The sequence below is a fragment of the Orcinus orca genome, chromosome 3, assembly GCF_937001465.1.
Source record: "Orcinus orca chromosome 3, mOrcOrc1.1, whole genome shotgun sequence".
In the NCBI taxonomy this organism is placed as follows: domain Eukaryota; kingdom Metazoa; phylum Chordata; class Mammalia; order Artiodactyla; family Delphinidae; genus Orcinus; species Orcinus orca.
Window position 1 is genome coordinate 79,090,921 of NC_064561.1, and position 21,607 is coordinate 79,112,527.

Consider the following 21,607-nt stretch of genomic DNA (forward strand, 5'->3'; position numbering starts at 1 on the left):
GTTGAGACAGATATCTGAATATGTACCTTTGCATCAGTTCTCCCACCAAAACTCACACAATAGAGCTTTCTCCTAAACGGGAAATAGGTTTGGAGGCAGAACGAGCCAAATATGTTCACATTTTCCCTACATAGCTCATCATATCTTTTGACCGTGATTTTCATGAACTCTATAAATCCATCACAACTATTCAAATTTATGAGGAATTAAAATAGAGCCTTTTTGTTAAACAGTTTAGTTGCCCTCAAAATGTATGATTAATTAAGGAAACCCTGTGGGGTTTATTACTTCCTGTCTATATATTATGACAAACATTCTGTAATGACCCAAGAATTAGAACAACTTGCTTACTGAGTAGAAATCTGATAAGCACAATGCTTATATTATATACCAAAAAAGATAATATGAAATGTGTGAGTACTCGAGGAAGATGTTTTTTTCTAGTAGGAAATTTCAAGTTTGATTTCCTTTACTAATTAGCGACAGAAGATATAAATAGATAATATAAAATAAGAATCATAATCTTCTAATTTTTGAAGTCAATCAGAGACGCATATTTAACCTAGCAAACATCTGGTTGGAAATTTTAAAATTTACTTAAGTGTCAGGATGTGTTTCTGTATCTGGAATGTTAGCGAAGTTTGGAAACATGTGGACATTTAGCTGGAGTTTTCTTTGATCTTCATCATTAGGCAGTCAGAGCCTCTCCCATAAGCTCAGATGCTGACAATCTCATTGTATTCTGTGCCATGATTCCTCTCTACTGAGGGCCTGCTCTCAGTGGCACAAGGCATAGTCTCCTGGCAAGGAGATAGAGGCTGCAGGTAGAAATGGATAATCTGAAAACCAGATAATGTCATGGCTAATCACAAATTGATGATGGTGCTTTTGTTGCCAGGCTGGAGCAGTACTGCTGGAATAATGGCTAGGAGTCAGGAATCAAAAGGGGTGCTTTCTTTTACAGACCACATTAATGGATAAACGTTGTGCTGTTATATGTGTCCATTGTACTTTCTGGCGAGGTAAAAAGGGAGATTATTTTTCACTGAGTAAAATTATGTGGGTCTGGTATTTCTCTTTGCAAAATAATTTATTTCTGGCTGCACAGTATTAATTTTCAGGCTGTGAAACCTGGCTTCGATTCCAAACAGATCTTTGGGAAAGAGGGAACTTTAATAGAGAAAATAACTCCGTGAGGAAGTATATTATTTCTTGGAAGGATCCTGCTATCCATACAAGTGGTTTCTTCCAGCTTTCACATCCAGGAAAATTGTATCCATGTATAATTATGAGGAACAAAGGTGGATGGAGGCTTTTCTGCTTCCCTCATCCTTCACCTTGCAATGTCACTGTATTGGCCATAATGAAATAAAGCATAGAAAAGTGTGCTGTAAACTAGAGAGTGCTCTAAAATTGTTTATTAATAGCCACAATAGCCACAGCTATGAGAACAGCCACCAGCAGCTGCGCATTTATTAAAAGCCAGGCACTGTGTTAAGTACTGGAAGTTTTTATCTCATGACAGGCTGACATCCACATCATAAGCTCTAAGTAAAGTTCTCTTGTTATACTCATTTTTACAAATAAGGAAACTGAGTTAAAGTAACTTACTCAAGGCTATAGGTGAGTAGTTCGTGAAGCATAGGTGAATGGTTGTGAATCCAGAGCTGACTGCAATCCTGTGCTCTTCATTAGTGTGTTAAGTGCTTCTATATGCATATAATGCTAGAGCCCCAAAATATGACAGTTCACCTTTGAAGGTTTCAAGGTAGAAGATAAACTGCTTGAAAACCTCAATACTGTGTGGAGTAAGTGTACACACTTTATCTCATTATCATCCGTTGCTTTAAAAAGAAATGTGAGAAAGCTAATTGTGTGACTCTTTATCACATCTTTTTTTTTTTTCCTGGTTCAGCCACTTACTGTCTTTGTGACCTTGGGCCAGTTACCTAACTTCACTGTACCTCGGTTTGCACATCCCTAAAATGGGCATAATAATAGTACCTAAGTCATAGTGTTGTTTTGATGGTCAGAACAGTAAAAAGTATATGATGTATTTATAGTAGTTATACAGTACTTTATACCTCTGTTCATATCACTATTTATATGTGTATTTCCTCACATTGCCGACAACATCCTACACAGGAATGTGGGACTGTGTGCTTTCCACTGATTATGGGAAATCAGATTTTAGGCTCTAGAAGAATACATGTGATCTTTGATGTATAGAACAATAATGCAAGGAAACACAGAACCTCTGAACTATGATCACTTATAAATATTTCAGTATTATTAGCAGTTTAGGCAATAGTTTGGCAACTGCTAAGAAAGTTTGAATGCTACAATCATGTCATAAGTTTCTATAGTTCTCCATGATATTTATGGTAGTAGTGATGTCATCTGGAGGAAAGCCAATTACACAAAAGATACCGTTTTATTAAATCTATTCCAGGCAGTCATGTTTGAGAATACGACAAGGGACTCATCTTTTGATAAGGTTAGATAAGTGTTTGCCAAAGTGCATTTATTTCATCCCACTCTAGTTTATTTTTGGCAGTGTTGAGTCTTCGTTGCTACGTGTGGGCTTTCTCTAGTTACAGTGAGCTAGGGGCTACTCTTTGTTGCGGTGCGCGGGCTTCTCATTGCGGTGGCTTCTCTTGTTGCCGAGCACGGGCTCTAGGCACACGGGCTTCAGTAGTTGTGGCATGCGGGCTCAGTAGTTGTGGCTCGTGGGCTCTAGAGCGCAGGCTCAGTAGTTGTGGCACATGGGCTTTGTTGCTCCGTGGCATGTGGGATCTTCCCAGACCAGGGCTCGAACCCGTGTCCCCTGCATTGGCAGGCAGACTCTTAACCACTGCACCACCCAGGAAGCCCCCCACTCTAGTCTCGAGGAATGCTATTGAATGAAAATATTTTATGAGCAAATAAATTTTGAACACTGCCTGTTATACCCTCCTCTTGGCAGTTAATAATGCACATAAGTACACTGAGGGCTCCTGAAAATCATGTAGTTTCACACTCACCTGCACATACACACATTTTTCCTTTTTTTAAATCAAACATATTTGATCACAGAATTTTTTTTTTTTTTTTTTCCGGTACGCGGGCCTCTCACTGTTGTGGCCTCTCCCATTGAGGAGCACAGGCTCCGGATGCGCAGGCTCAGTGGCCATGGCTCACGGGCCGAGCCGCTTCGTGGCATGTGGGATCTTCCCGGACCGGGGCACGAACCTGTGTCCCCTGCATCGGCAGGTGGACTCTCAACCACTGCGCCACCAGGGAAGCCCCAGAATTCTTTTTTGACAAAATCCTCCAAATGTTCTGTGGAACTCGTGTTCCATTGACCACATCTTGGGAATTACTGAGTTAGACCATATTTCTGGATCTCAACTCAGTGGGTGTATTTTGTCATGAAAAGCCCTTGACACCCCAGATTCCATCGGCTGTAAGCCTCTAATTTGAGGTTGAATACTGCAGGAGAATGAATCAGGAGGCTCAAGCTGTCACATCAAATCCTTTTGACTTGGGGCTAGTTGCCAAAACTTTCTGGACTTTATTTCCTCATCTCTTCATCACAGGATCAGATAATCTGTAAGGGTGTTCTATCTTTAAAAGTTGTTATTGAAAATAATTAAAATTTAAATAATGCTATACAGTTCTCAAAATACTTTTCTATGCCTCCTCTAGAATGGCCTGGAAACCTTTTGGGAAGCTGGCAGCAAAGCCCAGCACCTACCTAATAGTGCAGGTTATTTTGGAAGTTTACAGAGCAGTGTTTCGCCTTCTATAGATACTGTGTGTGGCTTCTTGGGCATTTGGACAGCAATGTCTACAGTTCCAGCACTGCAGCCTGTCTTAGCATTGAAGGGATACTTCTTCGTAGTCCACCTTCTTAGAGAACAGAAGAGAAGCTGCTGGTATGACTTGAAGTTGGTTGGGTCATCATGCCATAGAGTGCCTGCTGAAAGAGAATTTCCATAGCTGAGAAGTACTTGCTCACTGAGAGTAGTGGAAAGGCTAAATCCAGTTGGACATGCAGCCATCTGAGACATGGTGGTTCTCTTTGGAGGCATATCAAAGTGTCCAGGGAAGTATTTGGTAAGCTGGACTTCACTTATGAGCTAAAATAAAGGATTACAGTCTTAAAACCAGGGAAAAAAATAAATGTCTCCAGTAAAGAGCATTTAATGCAGAGTGAGAACCACTGAACAAACACAGGACACTGCCCCCCAGCGATGATGCCACTGAGAGGTAGCAGATTGTGGTGCTTGAGGACATGGGTTTGGGGGTCAGATACATTTGACATTTAAATTCTGGCTTTGTCATGCACTGTCTTGTGACTCTGGGCAATTTTATTTAATTTTTATTTTATTTTCTTTAACCTATCTGAGCCTACTGTCATCATCTGTATAGAAAAGCTATTTATGCCAACCAAATAAAGTTATTGTACAGATAACTTTAAATGATGGGCATAATGTACTGCACAAACTTCATGGTAGGCACTGAAAAAGGATAGGAATGATTTATAGCTTCAAACATAACCTTAAAGAACTCTTGCCTCAACGCCAAGGGCTGTCTCATTCTCTGTTTCCTCATGGTGTTGGGAGACAACTACTCCTGTGTGCATCAGTAGAACTTTCTGGGTTGATGGAAATGTTCTTTGTGCTGCCAGTATGGTAGCCACTAACCGCATGTGGCTCTTAAGCGCTTGACATGTGGCTAGTGTGACTGAGGAACTGAATGTTTGTTTTATTTAATTTAAATATAAAGTTTAAATTTAGAGAGCCACATGTGGCTAGTGGCTACTGTTTTGGACAGCACAGTTACAGATTATAACAAACCACATTGGTATGAAATTTATAACTGCTGAAGTTTCTTTCTCTAAAGTACTTTTTCATGTCACAGATTCTACAGTTTAAAAAGTTGGTTGTGACCCCTTTAAGAAAAAAAAACACAAGGTATTCTTTTCTGGTGAATGTCATCAGCCACATTACTTAAAATCCTCCTATGCAAGGAGCTGATTCAGACTTTCACACTGTGGAAGAGAAAGTATTCAGTGTAACCCCCCGAGGTTGTATTGAATTTCACTGAAATGATGGTGTGCTTATGACCAAGTATTTGATCACTTTAATCAATGTCCCATAATAATTAAAAAAAGCACGTTCTTTGTTTATATGGTACAAAATTGTAAATCCATCTATGGAGGCAAGCTTTTTGATTGTATCCCTATTTATTTTTTGTCTATTCTGTCAGATTTGAAAAGATTCCTCTTATAACTTTATGCTTGTTTTACTGAAACTTTGCTATTGATATTTCATTACAGTTTTAGTGTATAAATCTTATATCCTCTTAATGAATTGTAATTTTCAACCTTAAGTAAATATGCTTTTTTGGACTCAGGTATTGCTTTTTGTGCCTGAATTCCATTCTATTTGATATTGATTATTACTACTTCAGCTTTATATCATTTTTCTTTGTCCTGTTTTCTACTCTTTATATCATTTCATTTTGATGGTTTTCTTATAGACAGAATAGAGCTAAATTTTGTTATTTTAATAAGATCTACAAATGATTTTTTGTTTGATTAAAAACTAAGCATGTTTGTGTTTATTGAGATTTCAGTATATTTATTTGGTTTATTCCCATTATTTTACTTTATGTATAAAAGTCATTATATTTTGTAGTTTTCCTTTTTTCCCCATTGCTATCATTTTTGGCTTAATCACTTACATTTCACTCCTCTGCTTCCACTGCCCTTCTTCCTTAATTAAGAAATTCTGTATTCTTTAAACTAGTGATTACCGTTGTATGGAAACATCTGTTCCTCTCTTACAACAGTTCTGTGGTATAGAAATTAAAAAATACCTATTCCTGGGGCTTCCCTGGTGGTGCAGTGGTTGAGAGTCCACCTGCCGATGCAGGAGACACGGGTTCGTGCCCCGGTCCAGGAAGATCCCACATGCCGCGGAGCGGCTGGGCCCGTGAGCCATGGCCGCTGAGCCTGCGCGTCCGGAGCCTGTGCTCCGCAATGGGAGAGGCCACAACAGTGAGAGGCCCACGTACCGCAAAAAAACCACAAAAAACAAACAAACAAACAAAACCCTATTCATCTCATTCCTAGACATTTTACTTGTTCACATCTCCCAGTCCCAAGTTGAGATCTTAGGAATAATTTATTTCCAAGTCCTCATTATGGCAAGTACCTCTCCTATTCCCCAATTCCAGGCATTATTATTTTAGGCTACTGTCTTACCATATAGCTCTTTTGTTTCAAGAATCCTTTCTCAAAAATTATAAATTAATAACCTGTAAATGTTGTTTCACTGTATTTTAACTCTCTATACTACAAATGGGAAGACTAATGCTAGGCTAGTCCATCTTCTTTGTAGATAGCCTGTTCTTTCTTTCTAGAGATGGAAAGATTTTTTTTTCCTTTTAGTCTTAAGGTTCAGATATTCAGAGATTTCATGAGGCTTTTTTTAATATATCTTTTTTCCCCATTATTCTTGTCTAGGACTCTATGAGCAATTTATTTTTATTTTTTAAATTTTTATTGGAGTATAGTTGCTTTACAGTGTTGTGTTAGTTTCTGCTGTACGACAAAGTGAATCAGCTATACGTATACATATATTCCCTCTTATTTGGATTTCCTTCCCATGTAGGTCACCACAGATCATTGAATAGAGTTCCCTGTGCTATACAGTAGGTTCTCATTAGTTATCTATTTTATATATAGTAGTGTGTATATGTCAATCCAATTCCAAATTCATCCCGCCCCCACTTCCCCCTGGTATCCATATGTCCATTCTCTATGTCTGTGTCTCTATTTCTGCTTTGCAAATAAGTTCATTTGTATCCTTTTTCTAGATTCCACATATAAGCAATATTATACGATATTTGTTTTTCTCTTTCTGACTTACTTCACCCTGTGACCAAAAGATGTAAAGCTACTTTTCACTTAAGCTTAGGAATTCTTTTTTTCCTATTATTTCTTTATTTTCTACTGTTTTTTTTTTTTAAATCTTATTTTGGAATTCATATTATTTACATTCTTGTCTTCAATCTCTGTCTTCCAAGTCTCATCTTTTACTTATGATATTAATTTCTTAGAAATTTTGCTCTGTGCTGTAAGCTATTTCTTCTGTCTGATCTTCTAGACAACTAATTTAGCTTGAGACAGTGACCGTTTGTTTTTCTGTTCTTTGGTTGAGTCTGAATATTGAAAGGGTTTACTTTCTTGAACCAAAAAAAGACTTTAGTCTTTTAATATGTGTTTGTCTATTCATGAAGCAAATTCCCTTAATACCTATACCAGTCAAGCTACCTGGGTTTCTCCAGCGGTTACAAACTTGCAGGCTGTGTAAGATATAGTCCTTTTTATTTTACTGAGCTGCAATTGTAGTACTGTAACCTTCCTGCTGAGAGGTCACAGGGGCATCTTTTGCTCTTGAGCCTCTCCTGGTCCTGATGTACGAGGAACAGGTATAGGCTCCAACCAGAGAGCCAGGAATGATTCACTTTACCAGTGTAGACCACCACCCATGCTGGACCACCCCTGCCAGCAGGGTCTGGGGACTCTCTGCTGTTCTTCATGTGGCTAGTCCCAGAGGAAGGGCCTCCCCCTTTGCAAGTCAAATGGATCTAATGATAGATGCTACCTGTGTCCTTTTAGAAGGCCTTATGACCTATGGTCTTTTTTGCTCTTCAGCATTTCCCTAAAACTCCCAAATAGTTAAAACCCCATTAAATGGATCACATGGCATTTGCTCTCTTCTCAGGAGAAATACCAGCCCCGCCCTGGCTGGTTAAATGTTATACTGGAAGTTCTATGTCAGGCAGAATCATAGAGAAGGGCTTTGGTTTTCCAGTCATATAGTGCGACATGTTTCCTGGGAAAGCTGTGATTTATGACGTTTGGTTGACTCAGTGCATGTATATAGCTGCCTACGTGGCTCAGGAAGAGTTGATTTAGGCAGAAATTTCAGAAAGAAAACAGTACAGGGCTTCCCTGGTGGCGCAGTGGTTGAGAGTCCGCCTGCCGATGCAGGGGACGTGGGTTCGTGCCCCAGTCTGGGAAGATCCCACATGCCGCGGAGCAGCTAAGCCCGTGAGCCACGGCCGCTGAGCCTGCGCGTCCGGAGCCTGTGCTCCGCAACGGGAGAGGCCACAATAGTGGGAGGCCCGCGTACCACAAAAAAAAAAAAAGAAAACAGTACATTGCATCCATATTATTACATAAAGACTCTGTCATCAAACTGTGCCTAATATTTTATTCACTGCTGCTTTAATCCAGTCTTGTGACCTCATTGTATTTGGTGCAAGGGATGTATAAGATCTGTTCAAACACTGGTTTCCACTGACTTTATTGATAATGGATAAATGTTTGTGAGCCCATATTACTTTTCCCTGAAATTATTCAGGCTTACTTAATTATATTATAGGTTTTTCTTAGCTACCATAAAATTTGGTACTTTGTTGATTTGACTTGCATATTATCCATCTTCTGTGTTAATCATTTATGTCTGTGGTTCCCTTATTAACTCATGACAACATACTTTTGTCTTTTTAACTTTCTTTTTCAGAAGTGACAATATCTTTCTGCTTAAATAATCTTACTTGTTTATAATCTTAAGCAATTTTTGTCATCCTTAAAGTAAGTTAATTGGCTTTGCTCTTGGGAGAGTGCACTTTAAGTTCATAGGCCATGAGTTTTAGGACCACATCTCTGATGGCCCTCATCCTTATGAAACGTGACATCAAAGATAGCAATTTTGTTTGCATCACTGGCCAGTACCTAATTATCTTTCCTGCCTCTTCATTCTTCGAGTGCTCTTTGATGTCAGCAGTAGCCTTGTGCTTTGAAGGACTGTATGTAGAGGGTGGTGAAAGGGGTCCTTATTTGCTGAGTCCACATTCCACTGAAATATTAAATAACGGTATTATGTTAGAAACAAAATGCAATGCAACTGTGGTAATTAAAATAGTTACTCATCTATTTGCAGAAGCAAAGTCTTTAATGTTTCTCTCAGTGTAAGAGAGAGAATTTGTCCCTAACATAATCTGGCTAGATGGAGACTCATCTTTGGGAGAAATCAGAAACAAAGCAAGACCAGGCTTGCTCATTGGGAATTAGGAGATTGTACATTGGATGGGAGGAGGCATTTGTGGAGCGGAGACAATATTCATTTAAATGCTAAAGGACTTTGATCTGTTAGGAGAAGGCAAAGCTACCAAAAGCTGAGACTGTGGATGTTCACTCTCGGGGTCTCATTAATGCATCGTGCATGGTGCAGTGCTTTGGTATGAAGTGGATGGCCAAGTCCAATGTCAGCTTCACTTTTTTTAAAAAATTAATTTTAATTGGAGTATCGTTGCTTTACAATGTTGTGTTAGTTTCTACTGTATAACAAAATGAATCAGCTACACGTATACATATATCCCTTCTTTTTTGGATTTCCTTCCCATTTAGGTCACCACAGTGTATTAAGTAGAGTTCCCTGTGCTATACAGTAGGTTCTCATTAGTTGTCTATTTTATACATAGTATCAGTAATGTATATGTGTCAATCCCAATCTCCCAATTCCTCCCATTCCCCTCTCCTTTCCCCCTTGGTATCCATACATTTCTTTTTACCAGCTCTTTGATTCTCCACATATAACTTAATGTCTGATTTTTAGTTTTTTCATGTGTAAAAATGACAAAAATTGTTAGCGCATCAAAATAAAGTGAGATAGTTTATAGAAAGGGTCATTATAAAGTGCCTGCCACAGAGTTAATTTTCCTCTCTTGATTGTCAATAAGTAGGGACAATGAGTCAGGGAAAACAATGAGATACCATTTTTCACTCCTTAAATTAATAAAAATTAAACCGTTTGCTTCTACTCAGTGTTGGAAGGAGTGTGAGGAAATAATAGTGTAAATTGGTACCACCTATTCAGAGAGCAATTCCGTAATATTTTTCAAACTGGCTACTTGACCCAGCAATACCAGACCTCGGAACTGACCTTACAGAAAATCTGCCAAGCTGTGTAGTGAAGAAGACCCATGCAGCACTGTGTGCACTTGTGCTCAGTTGTAAACAGCATAAATATCCATCCCAAAGCAGGTGAGCAGTGTGGAAGGGGGATGTTTCAGTGCCCTCAGTGGTGACTCTGTATATGAAAAAGACTCAAAGTTTATTTGTTTTGGTGTTAAAAATTCGGGTTTGCTTTTTTAAGTATACTTTCAAAACCCTGGTCATTCTGGGAGCTTTTTTTTTTTTTTGTGGTACGCGGGCCTCTCACTGATGTGGCCTCTCCCGTTGCGGAGCACAGGCTCCGGATGCGCAGGCTCAGCAGCCATGGCTCATGGGCCCAGCCGCTCCGCCACATGTGGGATCTTCCCGGAGCAGGGCACGAACCCGTGTCCCCTGCATCGGCAGGCGGACTCTCAACCACTGCGCCACCAGGGAAGCCCCGGGAGCTTTTTAAAAATATTTTTTAATTGTGTAAAATACATGTAATGCGAAACTTACCATCTTAACCATTTTTAAGTGTACAGTTCAGTGACATTAAATACACGCACATTGCTGTGCTACCATCACCACCATCCATCCACAGAACTTTTTTGTCTTACAAAACTGAAACTGAACCCATTAAACACTTAACTCCCCATCTACCCTCCAGCCTCTGACAAGCACCATTCTACTTTCTGTCTCTATGAATGTGACTACTGTAGACATTTCATAAAAGTGGAATCATTCAGTATTTTTCCTTTTGTCGCTGGTTTGCTTTACTCAGAATAATGTCCTTAAGGTTCACCCGTGTTGCAGCATGTGTCAGAATTTCCTTCCTTTTTAAGACTGAATAGTATTCCATTGTATGTATTTCGTTTATTCATTAATCAGTCAATGGACACATGGGTTGTGTCCACCTCTTGACTATTGTGAATAATGGTGCTGTGTACGTGGTTGTCCATATATCTCTTCGGATCCCTGCTTTCAGTTCTTTAGTGTATATTCCTTGAGGTTTCAAATTCGGCGTATAAATATCACTCATCTACTAATAAGTCTAGCAGATTTTAGTAGTCACTTTAAGAGGTCTTTAAATAGTATTTGGTCCCATTTTCATATGTAGCTCATGAAACACCTCCCTACCTTTTAAACTGCTTTAATATATTAAGTACACCTAATATCTCCCTTAAGTACTTCAGTTGTGCAACTTAAAAACCTTTGTAAGCACTCAAGTTACTCTCATAAACCTAATTAAAATCTAAATGTCTAAGTACTCAAACTTACAAATTTATAAAAATCTGAACTTCACTTAAATGATCCCGTTGTGCGTATAAGCATAGTCACATTTTAACATAAAAATCGCAACTCTAAATAAATTACATAATTATTTATTTTAAACTGTGGTTACAAGGCAATCTAATGGAATGGGCAAGATGCTATTAAACATTACAGGTACATAATTTTTGCACAAGTTCCTAAAAGCAAAAATATTAAATTAATGGCTTTGATCCTCTTAAACATTTCTGTACTTAATTCTAAAATTTCCTGAGGGTGACAGATGTTTTTCCATCCTGGAAGATAATCGCTATCTTATTTCACTTTACTTAACTCTGAATATTTAGACCCGGCATGAATTCTGGACCAGCAGACATTTAGGCAAATTTTATTGAGACTAAGGAAACTATAATTAGAGTGGTTGCCTTCTCTGCATGCTCCAGTTATATCTGTGATCAGATATTTCGGCTGGCAGACTGACTAGATAGATTCTCAATTAGAACCATAATGGAATGCACTAAACCTTATTTGTAATTGCTATGTCAAAAACTCCATTACTCAAAGGAGGCTGTCATATGGCCAGGATCATTAGACTTAGATTATACACATTCCATAGTTCTTCATTGTACTCACTCATGTCTGCAGCTCCCACACAAGACGATCACTTGATTGCATGTTGTATTTCTTTGGTTCCTGAGACTGGAAAGAATGGAAATGCCTTCTTGCTTAAGTCCAAAGACTGTGCAGCTTGATGAGAAATCTCACATATTTTCATACACCTTCTGGGATCAGGCAATTATTTGTGTACTAAAGTGGGGATGAATGGAATTTTGGATATCTTTATGGCATTATTTGACTGCACAACTCCAGGGGATGTCATTTACATTACAGTAGTTGTGGGTAGCTTTCCTAAATTATGGAGTGTACATCTGTGCAGTTGTGAACCTTAACTGCATTCTGCGGACAGTTAAATAAATACTACTACAGCCACATGGACAGCTGATGTATTGCTATCACTGTGACTAATTTCCCGCCTCATGTGGGGCTTCTTGGGGACACCTAGTCTATTGATCTTACTGCTTTCTCCCACTTCTTAATCTGTAAGTCCATTCCTTTTTTCACTTCCCAGCTCATCCAGCTTAGATTCCATAGTCTATAATTTCAAAATATATCTAACAACACCTTACACCCCCTTGCCATTCTGAATTGTTTTCTTCTCTGACAGACAAAACCCTAATCCTAGATGAACCCTTATCTCTGAGTGAGCTTCTCAGCTGCCTAGAGCTGTTGGAAAAAGTCACAAAACAGACAGATGGGTCCCATTATAAGTTCATCTTATTCTTCCACCATAGAGAGGTGCTGTTGTCACCTGGGAATCTGCTGGATTCTCAGGTCAGCTCCCTCTCTTGGTATCTGCAGTGTCCATCTCAGTTAGCCTCTGAGATCTGACACCCCAGCTAACCTCTGCCAAAGACCTACTGTCTCACCTCCTGTTTTACAAAGAAAAGAGAAGGTATCTGAGAGGACATTGCTCATTATCCTCTACTATATAAACATGCCTACATCTCTGTGCAGCCTGCCATTCCTCCCTTGGGTTACAAGAACAGTGCTTTTCTTCTCCTATCTAAGGATAACTCCACACAAATTCTGGTTTCGCTCTCAGCCTGACTCCTTAGGGGTCTTATACTAGAAATTATTATTCTCTATGGTAATCAGAAACCCTCCCTTTCAACTAGGTCATTCCCATTGACTTTAGTAATCCTCGTCTCTTCCACAAAACAAAACAAAAAGAATAAATAAGCAAAAAAATAAATGAATAAATAAAAAATTTCTCCCTCAATCCCAAATCCCCAGCAGACCTGTTTTTGTCTTTACCTTCTGGAAACCTCTGCAAAGGTTGTCTGGTTGTCCATATGACAATAATGCTCATCTTTGGTTAGCTATCACTGTTTAGCATCTCTAGTTATATTAAGAGGACTTGTGAAATATAGCAAAATTCCCAACTATATTCAATTGTATTTATTTAAAGTAAAATGGTAACATAGGCTATAATAATAAAGATAGAAACTAGAAAATATTAGCACGGATGTGGAGGAATTGGAACTCTCACTCATTACTGGTAGGAATATAAAACCATGAAGTCATTTTGGAAAACAGTTTGACAGTTTCTTTAAAAGTTAAACATGTGCTCACTGTACGGCCCAGCAAAAGGCCACTGGTTGGTTATCAGATGTGGTATATCCATATAGTGGAATATTATTCAGCAGTAAAAAGGATTGAAGTACTGACCCATGCCATAGCATGGATGATCCTCAAGAACGTTATGCTAACCAAAAGAAGCCAGACAAGAAAGATCACATATCATATGATTCCATTTCTATGAAATTGTCCAGAAAAGGCAGATTTATAGTGACAGAAAGATTAGTGGTTGATGGGGGCTGGGAATGAGCACAAGGAATCTTTTTGGGGTGATGCAAATGTCCTAAAGTTGGATTGTGGGGATGGTTGCACAGTTCAATAAAATTTATGAAAAATCATTGAATTGTACATTTAAAACAGATGAATATAGATGTATAAGTTATACCTTAATGAATTTAAGTTTTTGATGAGTTTGCTAATTGTACCAATTGCTTAATGTGAATAAAAGTGAAATTATATAAAGCCAATTAATATGCTGTATTGCAGTTAGATATTTGAAAATCAAAATAGCAATATTTGTGTTTCACAGGATAATTTTTAACAAAATTTTCTTGGTCATATAGTAATGAGGAAAATATCTGTTTCCAACCCACTGGTTCCAGCATACCAAGTGTTAAGCAGTTCACTCCTTTTATCCTTTGTTAACACACTGCAAGTATGTCCTTACCTATGAATGGTTAGCATGGTATACAATAATATTTTACTTGAAGTGAAAACTTGATGAGTGTATGGCCAATCATAACATTTAATTAAGGTCTCTTAGTACTCTTTGACCATAATTAAAATGCTAGTAATGTCTGGGACAGAATGGTTTTAAATCTGATCAGGAAATTTAAATCTCTTTTCAGTGTCTAATATTTGTTCACATTTTACATGTGAGTAATTCTGGAATAAATAGGTTACATTGTAAGTTTAAATTTTAAGGTAATCACTTGCCAACCAGAAAGCAAAGTGTAACCATGTAAGAAAATAGATTCTGAAGCACAGTCTTAACGAAGGGAAATACAGGCAGAAGAAATAAGGAATGGTAAACTCTGTTCCCGGGAAGGGGAGTCTGGGGTTGGCTTAATTAGGGCCTTTAACATGCAAGGTCGTTTGCAGGGACAAACAGCTATCATTGTCATGATAGTCCTCTTCTCCAAGAAGATCAGACTAAGAGGACACAATTTTAAGAAGGTGCTGTAGTTAGAAGGAAGGCATTTCCTGACAAACTGGTTTACTTAAGAATGAGATTATGAGAGAGGCTATGCAGGCTTCTCTCTGGGAATCCTAAAAGGGTACAGAATGTGAACGTAGGTATATATGCATGAATCTATGGAAAAAAAAACAGAAAAAGAGACTTGGTGAAAAGTAGGCTTTTCCCTACTTGTTCAGAACGTGATACAATTTATCGTAAGTCTAATATTTATTTAAAATGGCAAAATAACGTGTTGCCTGAAGGACAATAGAGTAGGTTTAAAAAATTTATGACCTGGCAATTTGTGGTATGGGAAGCATGCTTCTTTACAAGGTTGACATATCTACATGTATAATACAAAGATTGTCTTCTTCAAAAACGTGATTTGCAGCCAGCACATCTGTTCTTGTGTAATGGATTAAAATGAGCTATTTTTGTTGAAGTTCAGTTGCAGAGTAACAGAATGTTAAGCCAGCTTGCTAAAAAAGTTACCTATTTTAGATTTTTTCCCTTTATATTGAACTTTTAAAATGTTCTTGTATCTGACAAAGCCTCATTCTTCATTAAGAAACAGAAATTTTATGTGGCTCTAAGGTGTATTTTTGTCATACTGTAGCATTTAGATGAAATCTAAGTTGTTCTTGTTTAACATTTTGAATGTTAAATTATATCCAAGTTTGATATTTCCCAGGAACAGTTTTTCATAAAAATCTTACCAACATTATTGACTGTTCTTCCATGGAATGTAACATTGTTTTGTTCTTACAAAAATCTGAAATAAACTTGTTCTGGCTTTCCCCTTCAAATGGAATTATGTCATTTGCATTAAGGCTTATCAGGAAATCCTGACTATCCTCTTACATTCCCAAGAGTTAATAAACTGTATGCATACAAATCTCTGTAAATGGGGGAAAAGCTTTTTCACATATTTCTGTTGTAACTTTATAACAAATGTTAATCATTTAATTCCTCAGTCTTTGGGAAACTGACCTCTCTCTGATTTTCTGTGTCTTTCAAAACACAAGCAACAAATTAAAAATCCATTAATAATTCAGTTCTGCTTAAAATAATATACATATACTGATCATCTTAAAGAGTCATTTAAGTAAATTATAGCAGGAAGAGAGATATAATAGAAATGCGCAGCTTTCAAGTTGCTTGTAGTCTGGATCAGTCCTTCTTAAACTTTAAGGTGTGTATGGATCTCCTAAATATCTTGTTAAATGCATATTCTAAGTCAGTGTGTCTGGTATGAGGCCTCAGTCTGCATTTCTAACCAGCTCCTGAGTGATGCATTTGTTGCTGGTCCATGAACCACTTTGTGACCCAAGGGTCATAATAGCTGTCCTTAATATTCATAGAAGAGTCTGCATGTAGATCATAAGTGACACACATTTGCTAACGCTTTTATCATCATCATAACCCAGCTGGACAATTGTACAATCATCTTCTAGAGAATAGAGATCATATAATATTAACTTGGAAAGAATCCATGACCATGGGCCTTATTAGTACTGTGTTCCAAGCTGAGCTACACATAGAACTAAACAGACTGACAAGGAAACAGAAATCAATTGTTAGAACTAAATGATTGTAGACATTCTGGACTGCCCAAATATAGACGTGATATGGAAGGGTATATCTTCATTGGTTCTGTTTTGATTTTCTGAACTCTTGACCACCTAGTGAAAGAAGAAATTTTTCTCGGTAAAGAGGAGCCACTAAAGCAGGTACCATCAGGGCACAGGTGGCGCACACCAGTGAGTGAAGAGGGCTGAGTGGCTGTGGCGGTGCTGTCATAGAGGGGACACACTTCACTCCACTACTGCCATGCAGCATGTCAGGCCTAGCATGGCTAGAACTTCCAACTTTTTAAGAAAAGCCAGAAATATAAATTTCATGTGAAATTTCCCCATTTAAAAATGTTGGCTACTCATTTAAATTCTTTTAAAACATTAGGCGGCCAAGAAAACACATCTGTGTCCCAGACACAACCCTTGAGCCATCTATTTACAGTGTCTAGGGTAGAATACATTGAATTCTTGTAATGCACTTCTCAATATTGAAAAATTAAGAATTTTCAAAATCAAACACATTGGCCTCTTGTTGTGCGATGTTTTCATCAGAAGAGTCTCTGTTTTATGTATTTGGAGGTCCTGGTGTAAGATTGGTGTGTGATCATAAAACCTGTCTTCCTGTCTTCTTTCACATTCCAGATTACAGGACAGGCCCATGTTTCACTCAGGTCAACAACCAGATGTGCCAAGGGCAGCTGACAGGCATTGTCTGCACAAAGACTCTGTGCTGTGCCACCATTGGACGGGCCTGGGGCCACCCCTGTGAGATGTGTCCCGCCCAGCCTCAGCCCTGCCGGCGGGGCTTCATCCCCAACATCCGCACTGGAGCTTGCCAAGGTGAGTTAGCCTTCAGCCTGTGTGCACAGAGTCACCCATGTGTCTGGGCTCCTTTCAGTGCGCTGGGAGAATCTGGCACTGTGGATGGGAACCTTTAACCCAATACTGTTTCCAAGAGGAGCCTCATCAGCAAGCCTGACTAGAGATGGCTTACCTTCTAGCCACCTAATAAATATTTTTCAATTGACCAAAAAGGAGAAGAGATATATGAAAAGTATGAAAAACTGGGGAAAATTTTTAAAATACAATTAAAAATATTCAATACAGTCAGAGGATAAGCCATTCCATGTCTTCATCCAGATGGTGCTACACACTCCCTGCTACAGCCCCTCAAACTTTGCATATGTAAATACCCAGGCGACACAGTTTTTCTGTCTTTCCAATCTCATTCAACATATAAGAACCTGAACCCAGGTGACAGGGAGAAGTGAGCCGTCCGGTATTGTTATTAATAGTATCTTCAGAGACAAAGTATTAACTCCATCCATGACTGTAGTTATTTCTGAGCTTATAACCAGTTGGTTACAATCTTGTCTCCAGGCAATCTTCCTAACCACGTATCAGGGTTAGATTGGGGCCCTGAGGATGCTACAACCATAAACTTTAAACCAAATAGCCGGAAATTGTTAAATACTTAACTGGATAATTACTTTTCAGCCACCATGATTCTTAGCCTTTTTTGGCAACTTCTCTGACGTCATATGGATTAAACACGTTTTTAGAGCTTGGAACAGAGTGCCATAATGAGCTTTCAAATGGTGGTAGGATCACAGGAAACTGGAAAGTACTTTTGTATTATTCACAGAAATGATGTTACTCATACTTGTCATGAGAGTTAGGTTTATTTGTTCTAATTAAATCATGTACAAAGTTAGATGGGAAATCTTTCAAACTGATGTTAGTCACCAGTGTCAGAGGTAGAGAGGTTACCTATCCAGCCCATGTAAATGGTATATTGCAGAAAACCAGGCCAGTGCCCTAAAACCCAAACGAAAATTGTAGTGTGGGGAGCCTGTATATAACCTCAATCCATTGAATAATAAAATCTGAGTGCTCTGTGTAATTTGGTAAGTGTATCTCCGATAGTGGCCTCCAAAGATTTGTGTTAGTTTTGTAGTTTTATAAAAGGTAGTTTAGGGCTTCCCTGGTGGCGCAGTGGTTGAGAGTCCACCTGCCGATGCAGGGGACACGGGCTCGTGCCCCAGTCCGGGAAGATCCCACATGCTGCGGAGCGGCTGGGCCCGTGAGCCATGGCCGCTGAGCCTGCACGTCCCAAGCCTGTGCTCCGCAACGGGAGAGGCCACAGCAGTGAGAGGCCCGCGTACCGCAAAAAAAAAAAAAAGGTAGTTTAAAAAATGATCTGTATCTAAACTCTTTTCAAATCAAAACTACCGGGATACCCAAGAGATGACCATATAACCCAGCAGATTCACAACTTTATGTTTACTTGCATGTAAAAGCCTTGTCAGCTGTGGACTTAGAATGGTTTTGTGAGTATTTTGTCTCTTGGATTAATACCAACCACAACAAATATGAAGTTTGGGTTAAATGTCATTTTTAATCTGTTGTTTACTATGGATAACAACATTCTAAATCATTGATATGATTATCGGTATGATTCTATAGAGTTCCTGATAAAGCAAGTTTTTTCTATAAAAGATACACTATACTATATAGTATATAGTATTTACCATACTACATAGAATTCCTAGGTTAGGTATAGATTACTGTATAATTTATGTAATTTAATGGATTACTATTACAGATAAAACGCTGTATAGATCTACTAGATTAATACTGACTAGATTTACCAGAGTAATAAGCTTTGTTTATTCTCTAGCACTTATCACCTTCTAACACACTTGCTTATGGTCTTTATTGCTTTTACTGTCCCCCAGATAGAATGTAAGCTCCATTTGGGCAGAAATCTGTTTTATTCATTAATGTCTCTGAGGCATTCTAACATGCAGTAGATACTCAGTAAATATCTTTTGAATTAATAAATGGAATTGATATTAAAATACTTCCAAAAACCACTGTTTCGTAGAAATAGTCCAGGTTGAGAAAAGCCCTCAACTTCAACCAAAACATCGCAAATTATTGACTCTCCTCATCTTCTATATTTGTACTTAGGCTTCTTTACCTTGATATTTTGTCAGAGAGGCCTAGTTTTTCTGAACATAATTACAAAAAGTGTGTGATCTGATCTCAAACTTCCTGAATGTCCTTCAGGATTGAGTAATGTCTGAAGGCTTATTTGTTTGAATTTGTTTATGTAGTAGAGATAAGTTTTGGGCTCCATTTGCCCAAGAGTATAATGGATTAATACAGCCACAGGAGCAAAATGAAATTTGCCACATTGTTAAAAGGTCTGGAAAAGTTGAAAAAGTTCTGCTTTATTTCAAAATCATGGCATCGTCAGAAAGTTCTCAATTAAACACTAATCCTCAGTTCAGGCTATTTTAAGACTCCATCTTACTGTGATTTCATTTTTTCCTTTAAATTCCTAGACTGTTTCCCAAATACTCTGCCAAATTAATTTGGAAGATAATAGGGCGTAAAAATATAAGATAATAAAACATGATACACACATGTCAGACTTCTTTTTTATAATAGTGATCTTTTTTATAGTGTAACTGAAAATTTTTGTGGAGTTAAAAATAAATTTCAGCTGTGTAGATGATAGCCAGTTTAATATTGGTTTTAAAACATGGTTTATATTAGCCAAGGGAGGACATTTCTGAAGTTCTAAATATAAAATTATCCTGTAGCTGATGCAATTAGTGAATTACTTTATCTATGGCTTAGGAGGGGATGAAATAAGGTCTTGTAGTAAACCAAATAAATGTGAAAAATGAGGGCCAACAGAAAATTAAGATGACACTTTAAAAAAACTAAGCTGTGGGACTTCTCTGGTGGCGCAGTGGTTGAGAGTCTGACTGCCGGTGCAGGGGACGCGGGTTCGTGCTCCAGTCCAGGAAGATCCCACATGCCACGGAGCAGCTAGGCCCGTGAGCCATGGCCGCCGAGCCTGCACCTCCAGAGCCAGTGCTCCACAACGGGAGAGGCCACAACAGTGAGAGGCCCGCGTACTGCAAAAAAAAAAACCCAACAAGAACTAAGCTGTGAGGAAACTAGTAAACTTTTTACTTTTCACTGTTGCTGTCATGACTTTCTGTACTCAAATAAGCAGTGTCAGAAGAGTATACCTTCCTAGGGTACTATGAGGTCAATCATAATGATTCTTGACTTCTTTCATATATAGAGCATTTCATTTCTAGCCCTTATGCCTAAGTCTAATCTACATTTAGTCTTGTACATTCTTCATTTTATTAAACATTGAAGGACTAAAGTTGGCTCACATAAGCCTTAAAATTTAAGCTAGCATAAAAATGAGTGAATTAAAGGTAATAAAAGTGGCATTAAGCTCTTTTCCAAGAATATCTACAAACTTTAAATATATATGTCATAAACTGTCACGTGCATATGTTGTATTATTTTTTTACAAATAGGTTCTTCTTTTTAAATCTTTACTATGTTACACATTCACTCTAATTAGAAGGGTATTTTATTTAAGAATAATACTTTGGGTCTTTTAGATTTTCAAATATATTTTAAAATTTTCAAAATATATTAAAATTTGTATAATTATTAATTTATGTTGCTTGATTTTTAGAAATTAGGCTTTTAAACTACTCCAGATGTTTCAAAACTGGAAGTACGGCAGAAGAAATTTGCTTATTTAAATCCATCTTTTGCTTTATTATAGACAATAGTAATAGACTGATGCTGGGCCTCTGCTCCATTCCAAGCAGTGTGAGAGGCATGGAAATTGTGACATACGTGACAGAGTCAGGACCTAGCTAGGACACAAGACAGGGACTTAAATAAAGAAAGAGCAGTATAGACCCTGAGTCAGTCCCTGCAAAACAAGTATTCGTGTCTGTCCTTGTCAAATGGGATTAGTATTCAGAAATATTTAATCCTTCAATCAGACTGCACATGAATCATGTAGAGAAGTTGAATCTTATCTGAAACCAGGCAGGCATGGCTAGTTCCTCAGGTGTATCCTGAGAGGAAGATACTGTCAGTAGAATGTTATTTGCAGGCCTTCTGTATAGCACAAAATGAAAAGGAGATTTGGTTCATCTGATTAGTATAAATTATTAAACACAAATTTATCTTGGCTGTCTGCATTGACCAAGTTAACCAGATCGTTGCAAAGTTTAACTGTAGTTCACACTATGTGAACACAAGCCGTTCCTAAACAATCCAAAAAATTTACCTAAAACATAGTCGATTATAGGAACTCGTATTGAAAATAGCAGGATATTGCCCTTCTTCTAACTCAACAAAAACTAACAAGAAAAGGAATAACAGAGAACAAGCCCTTCTAAAATAAAACTCTGCAACCCCCAGTTCAGAGCAGTGATGGACACATGGCGGTTGTTGGGAAGTCATGGGGACAGGGAGAATCTTCTATGTGTTTGCCATGAGCATTAGCATCCTGAAAGGCTGTTGAGTGGATGTGGACGGTCTCTTGGAGAGGAG

General features: G+C 38.2%; 1 protein-coding gene across 1 annotated transcript in view; it reads left to right on the plus strand.

Annotated features, from left to right (window-relative positions):
* Positions 1 to 21,607, plus strand: part of FBN2 (fibrillin 2) — a 231,966-nt gene that overhangs the window by 46,299 nt on the left and 164,060 nt on the right. Inside the window, exon 6 of the mRNA XM_004279867.3 lies at positions 16,859 to 17,056. Coding sequence (XP_004279915.1) covers positions 16,859 to 17,056 — 198 coding nt within the window. The remainder of the gene's footprint in view (positions 1 to 16,858; positions 17,057 to 21,607) is intronic.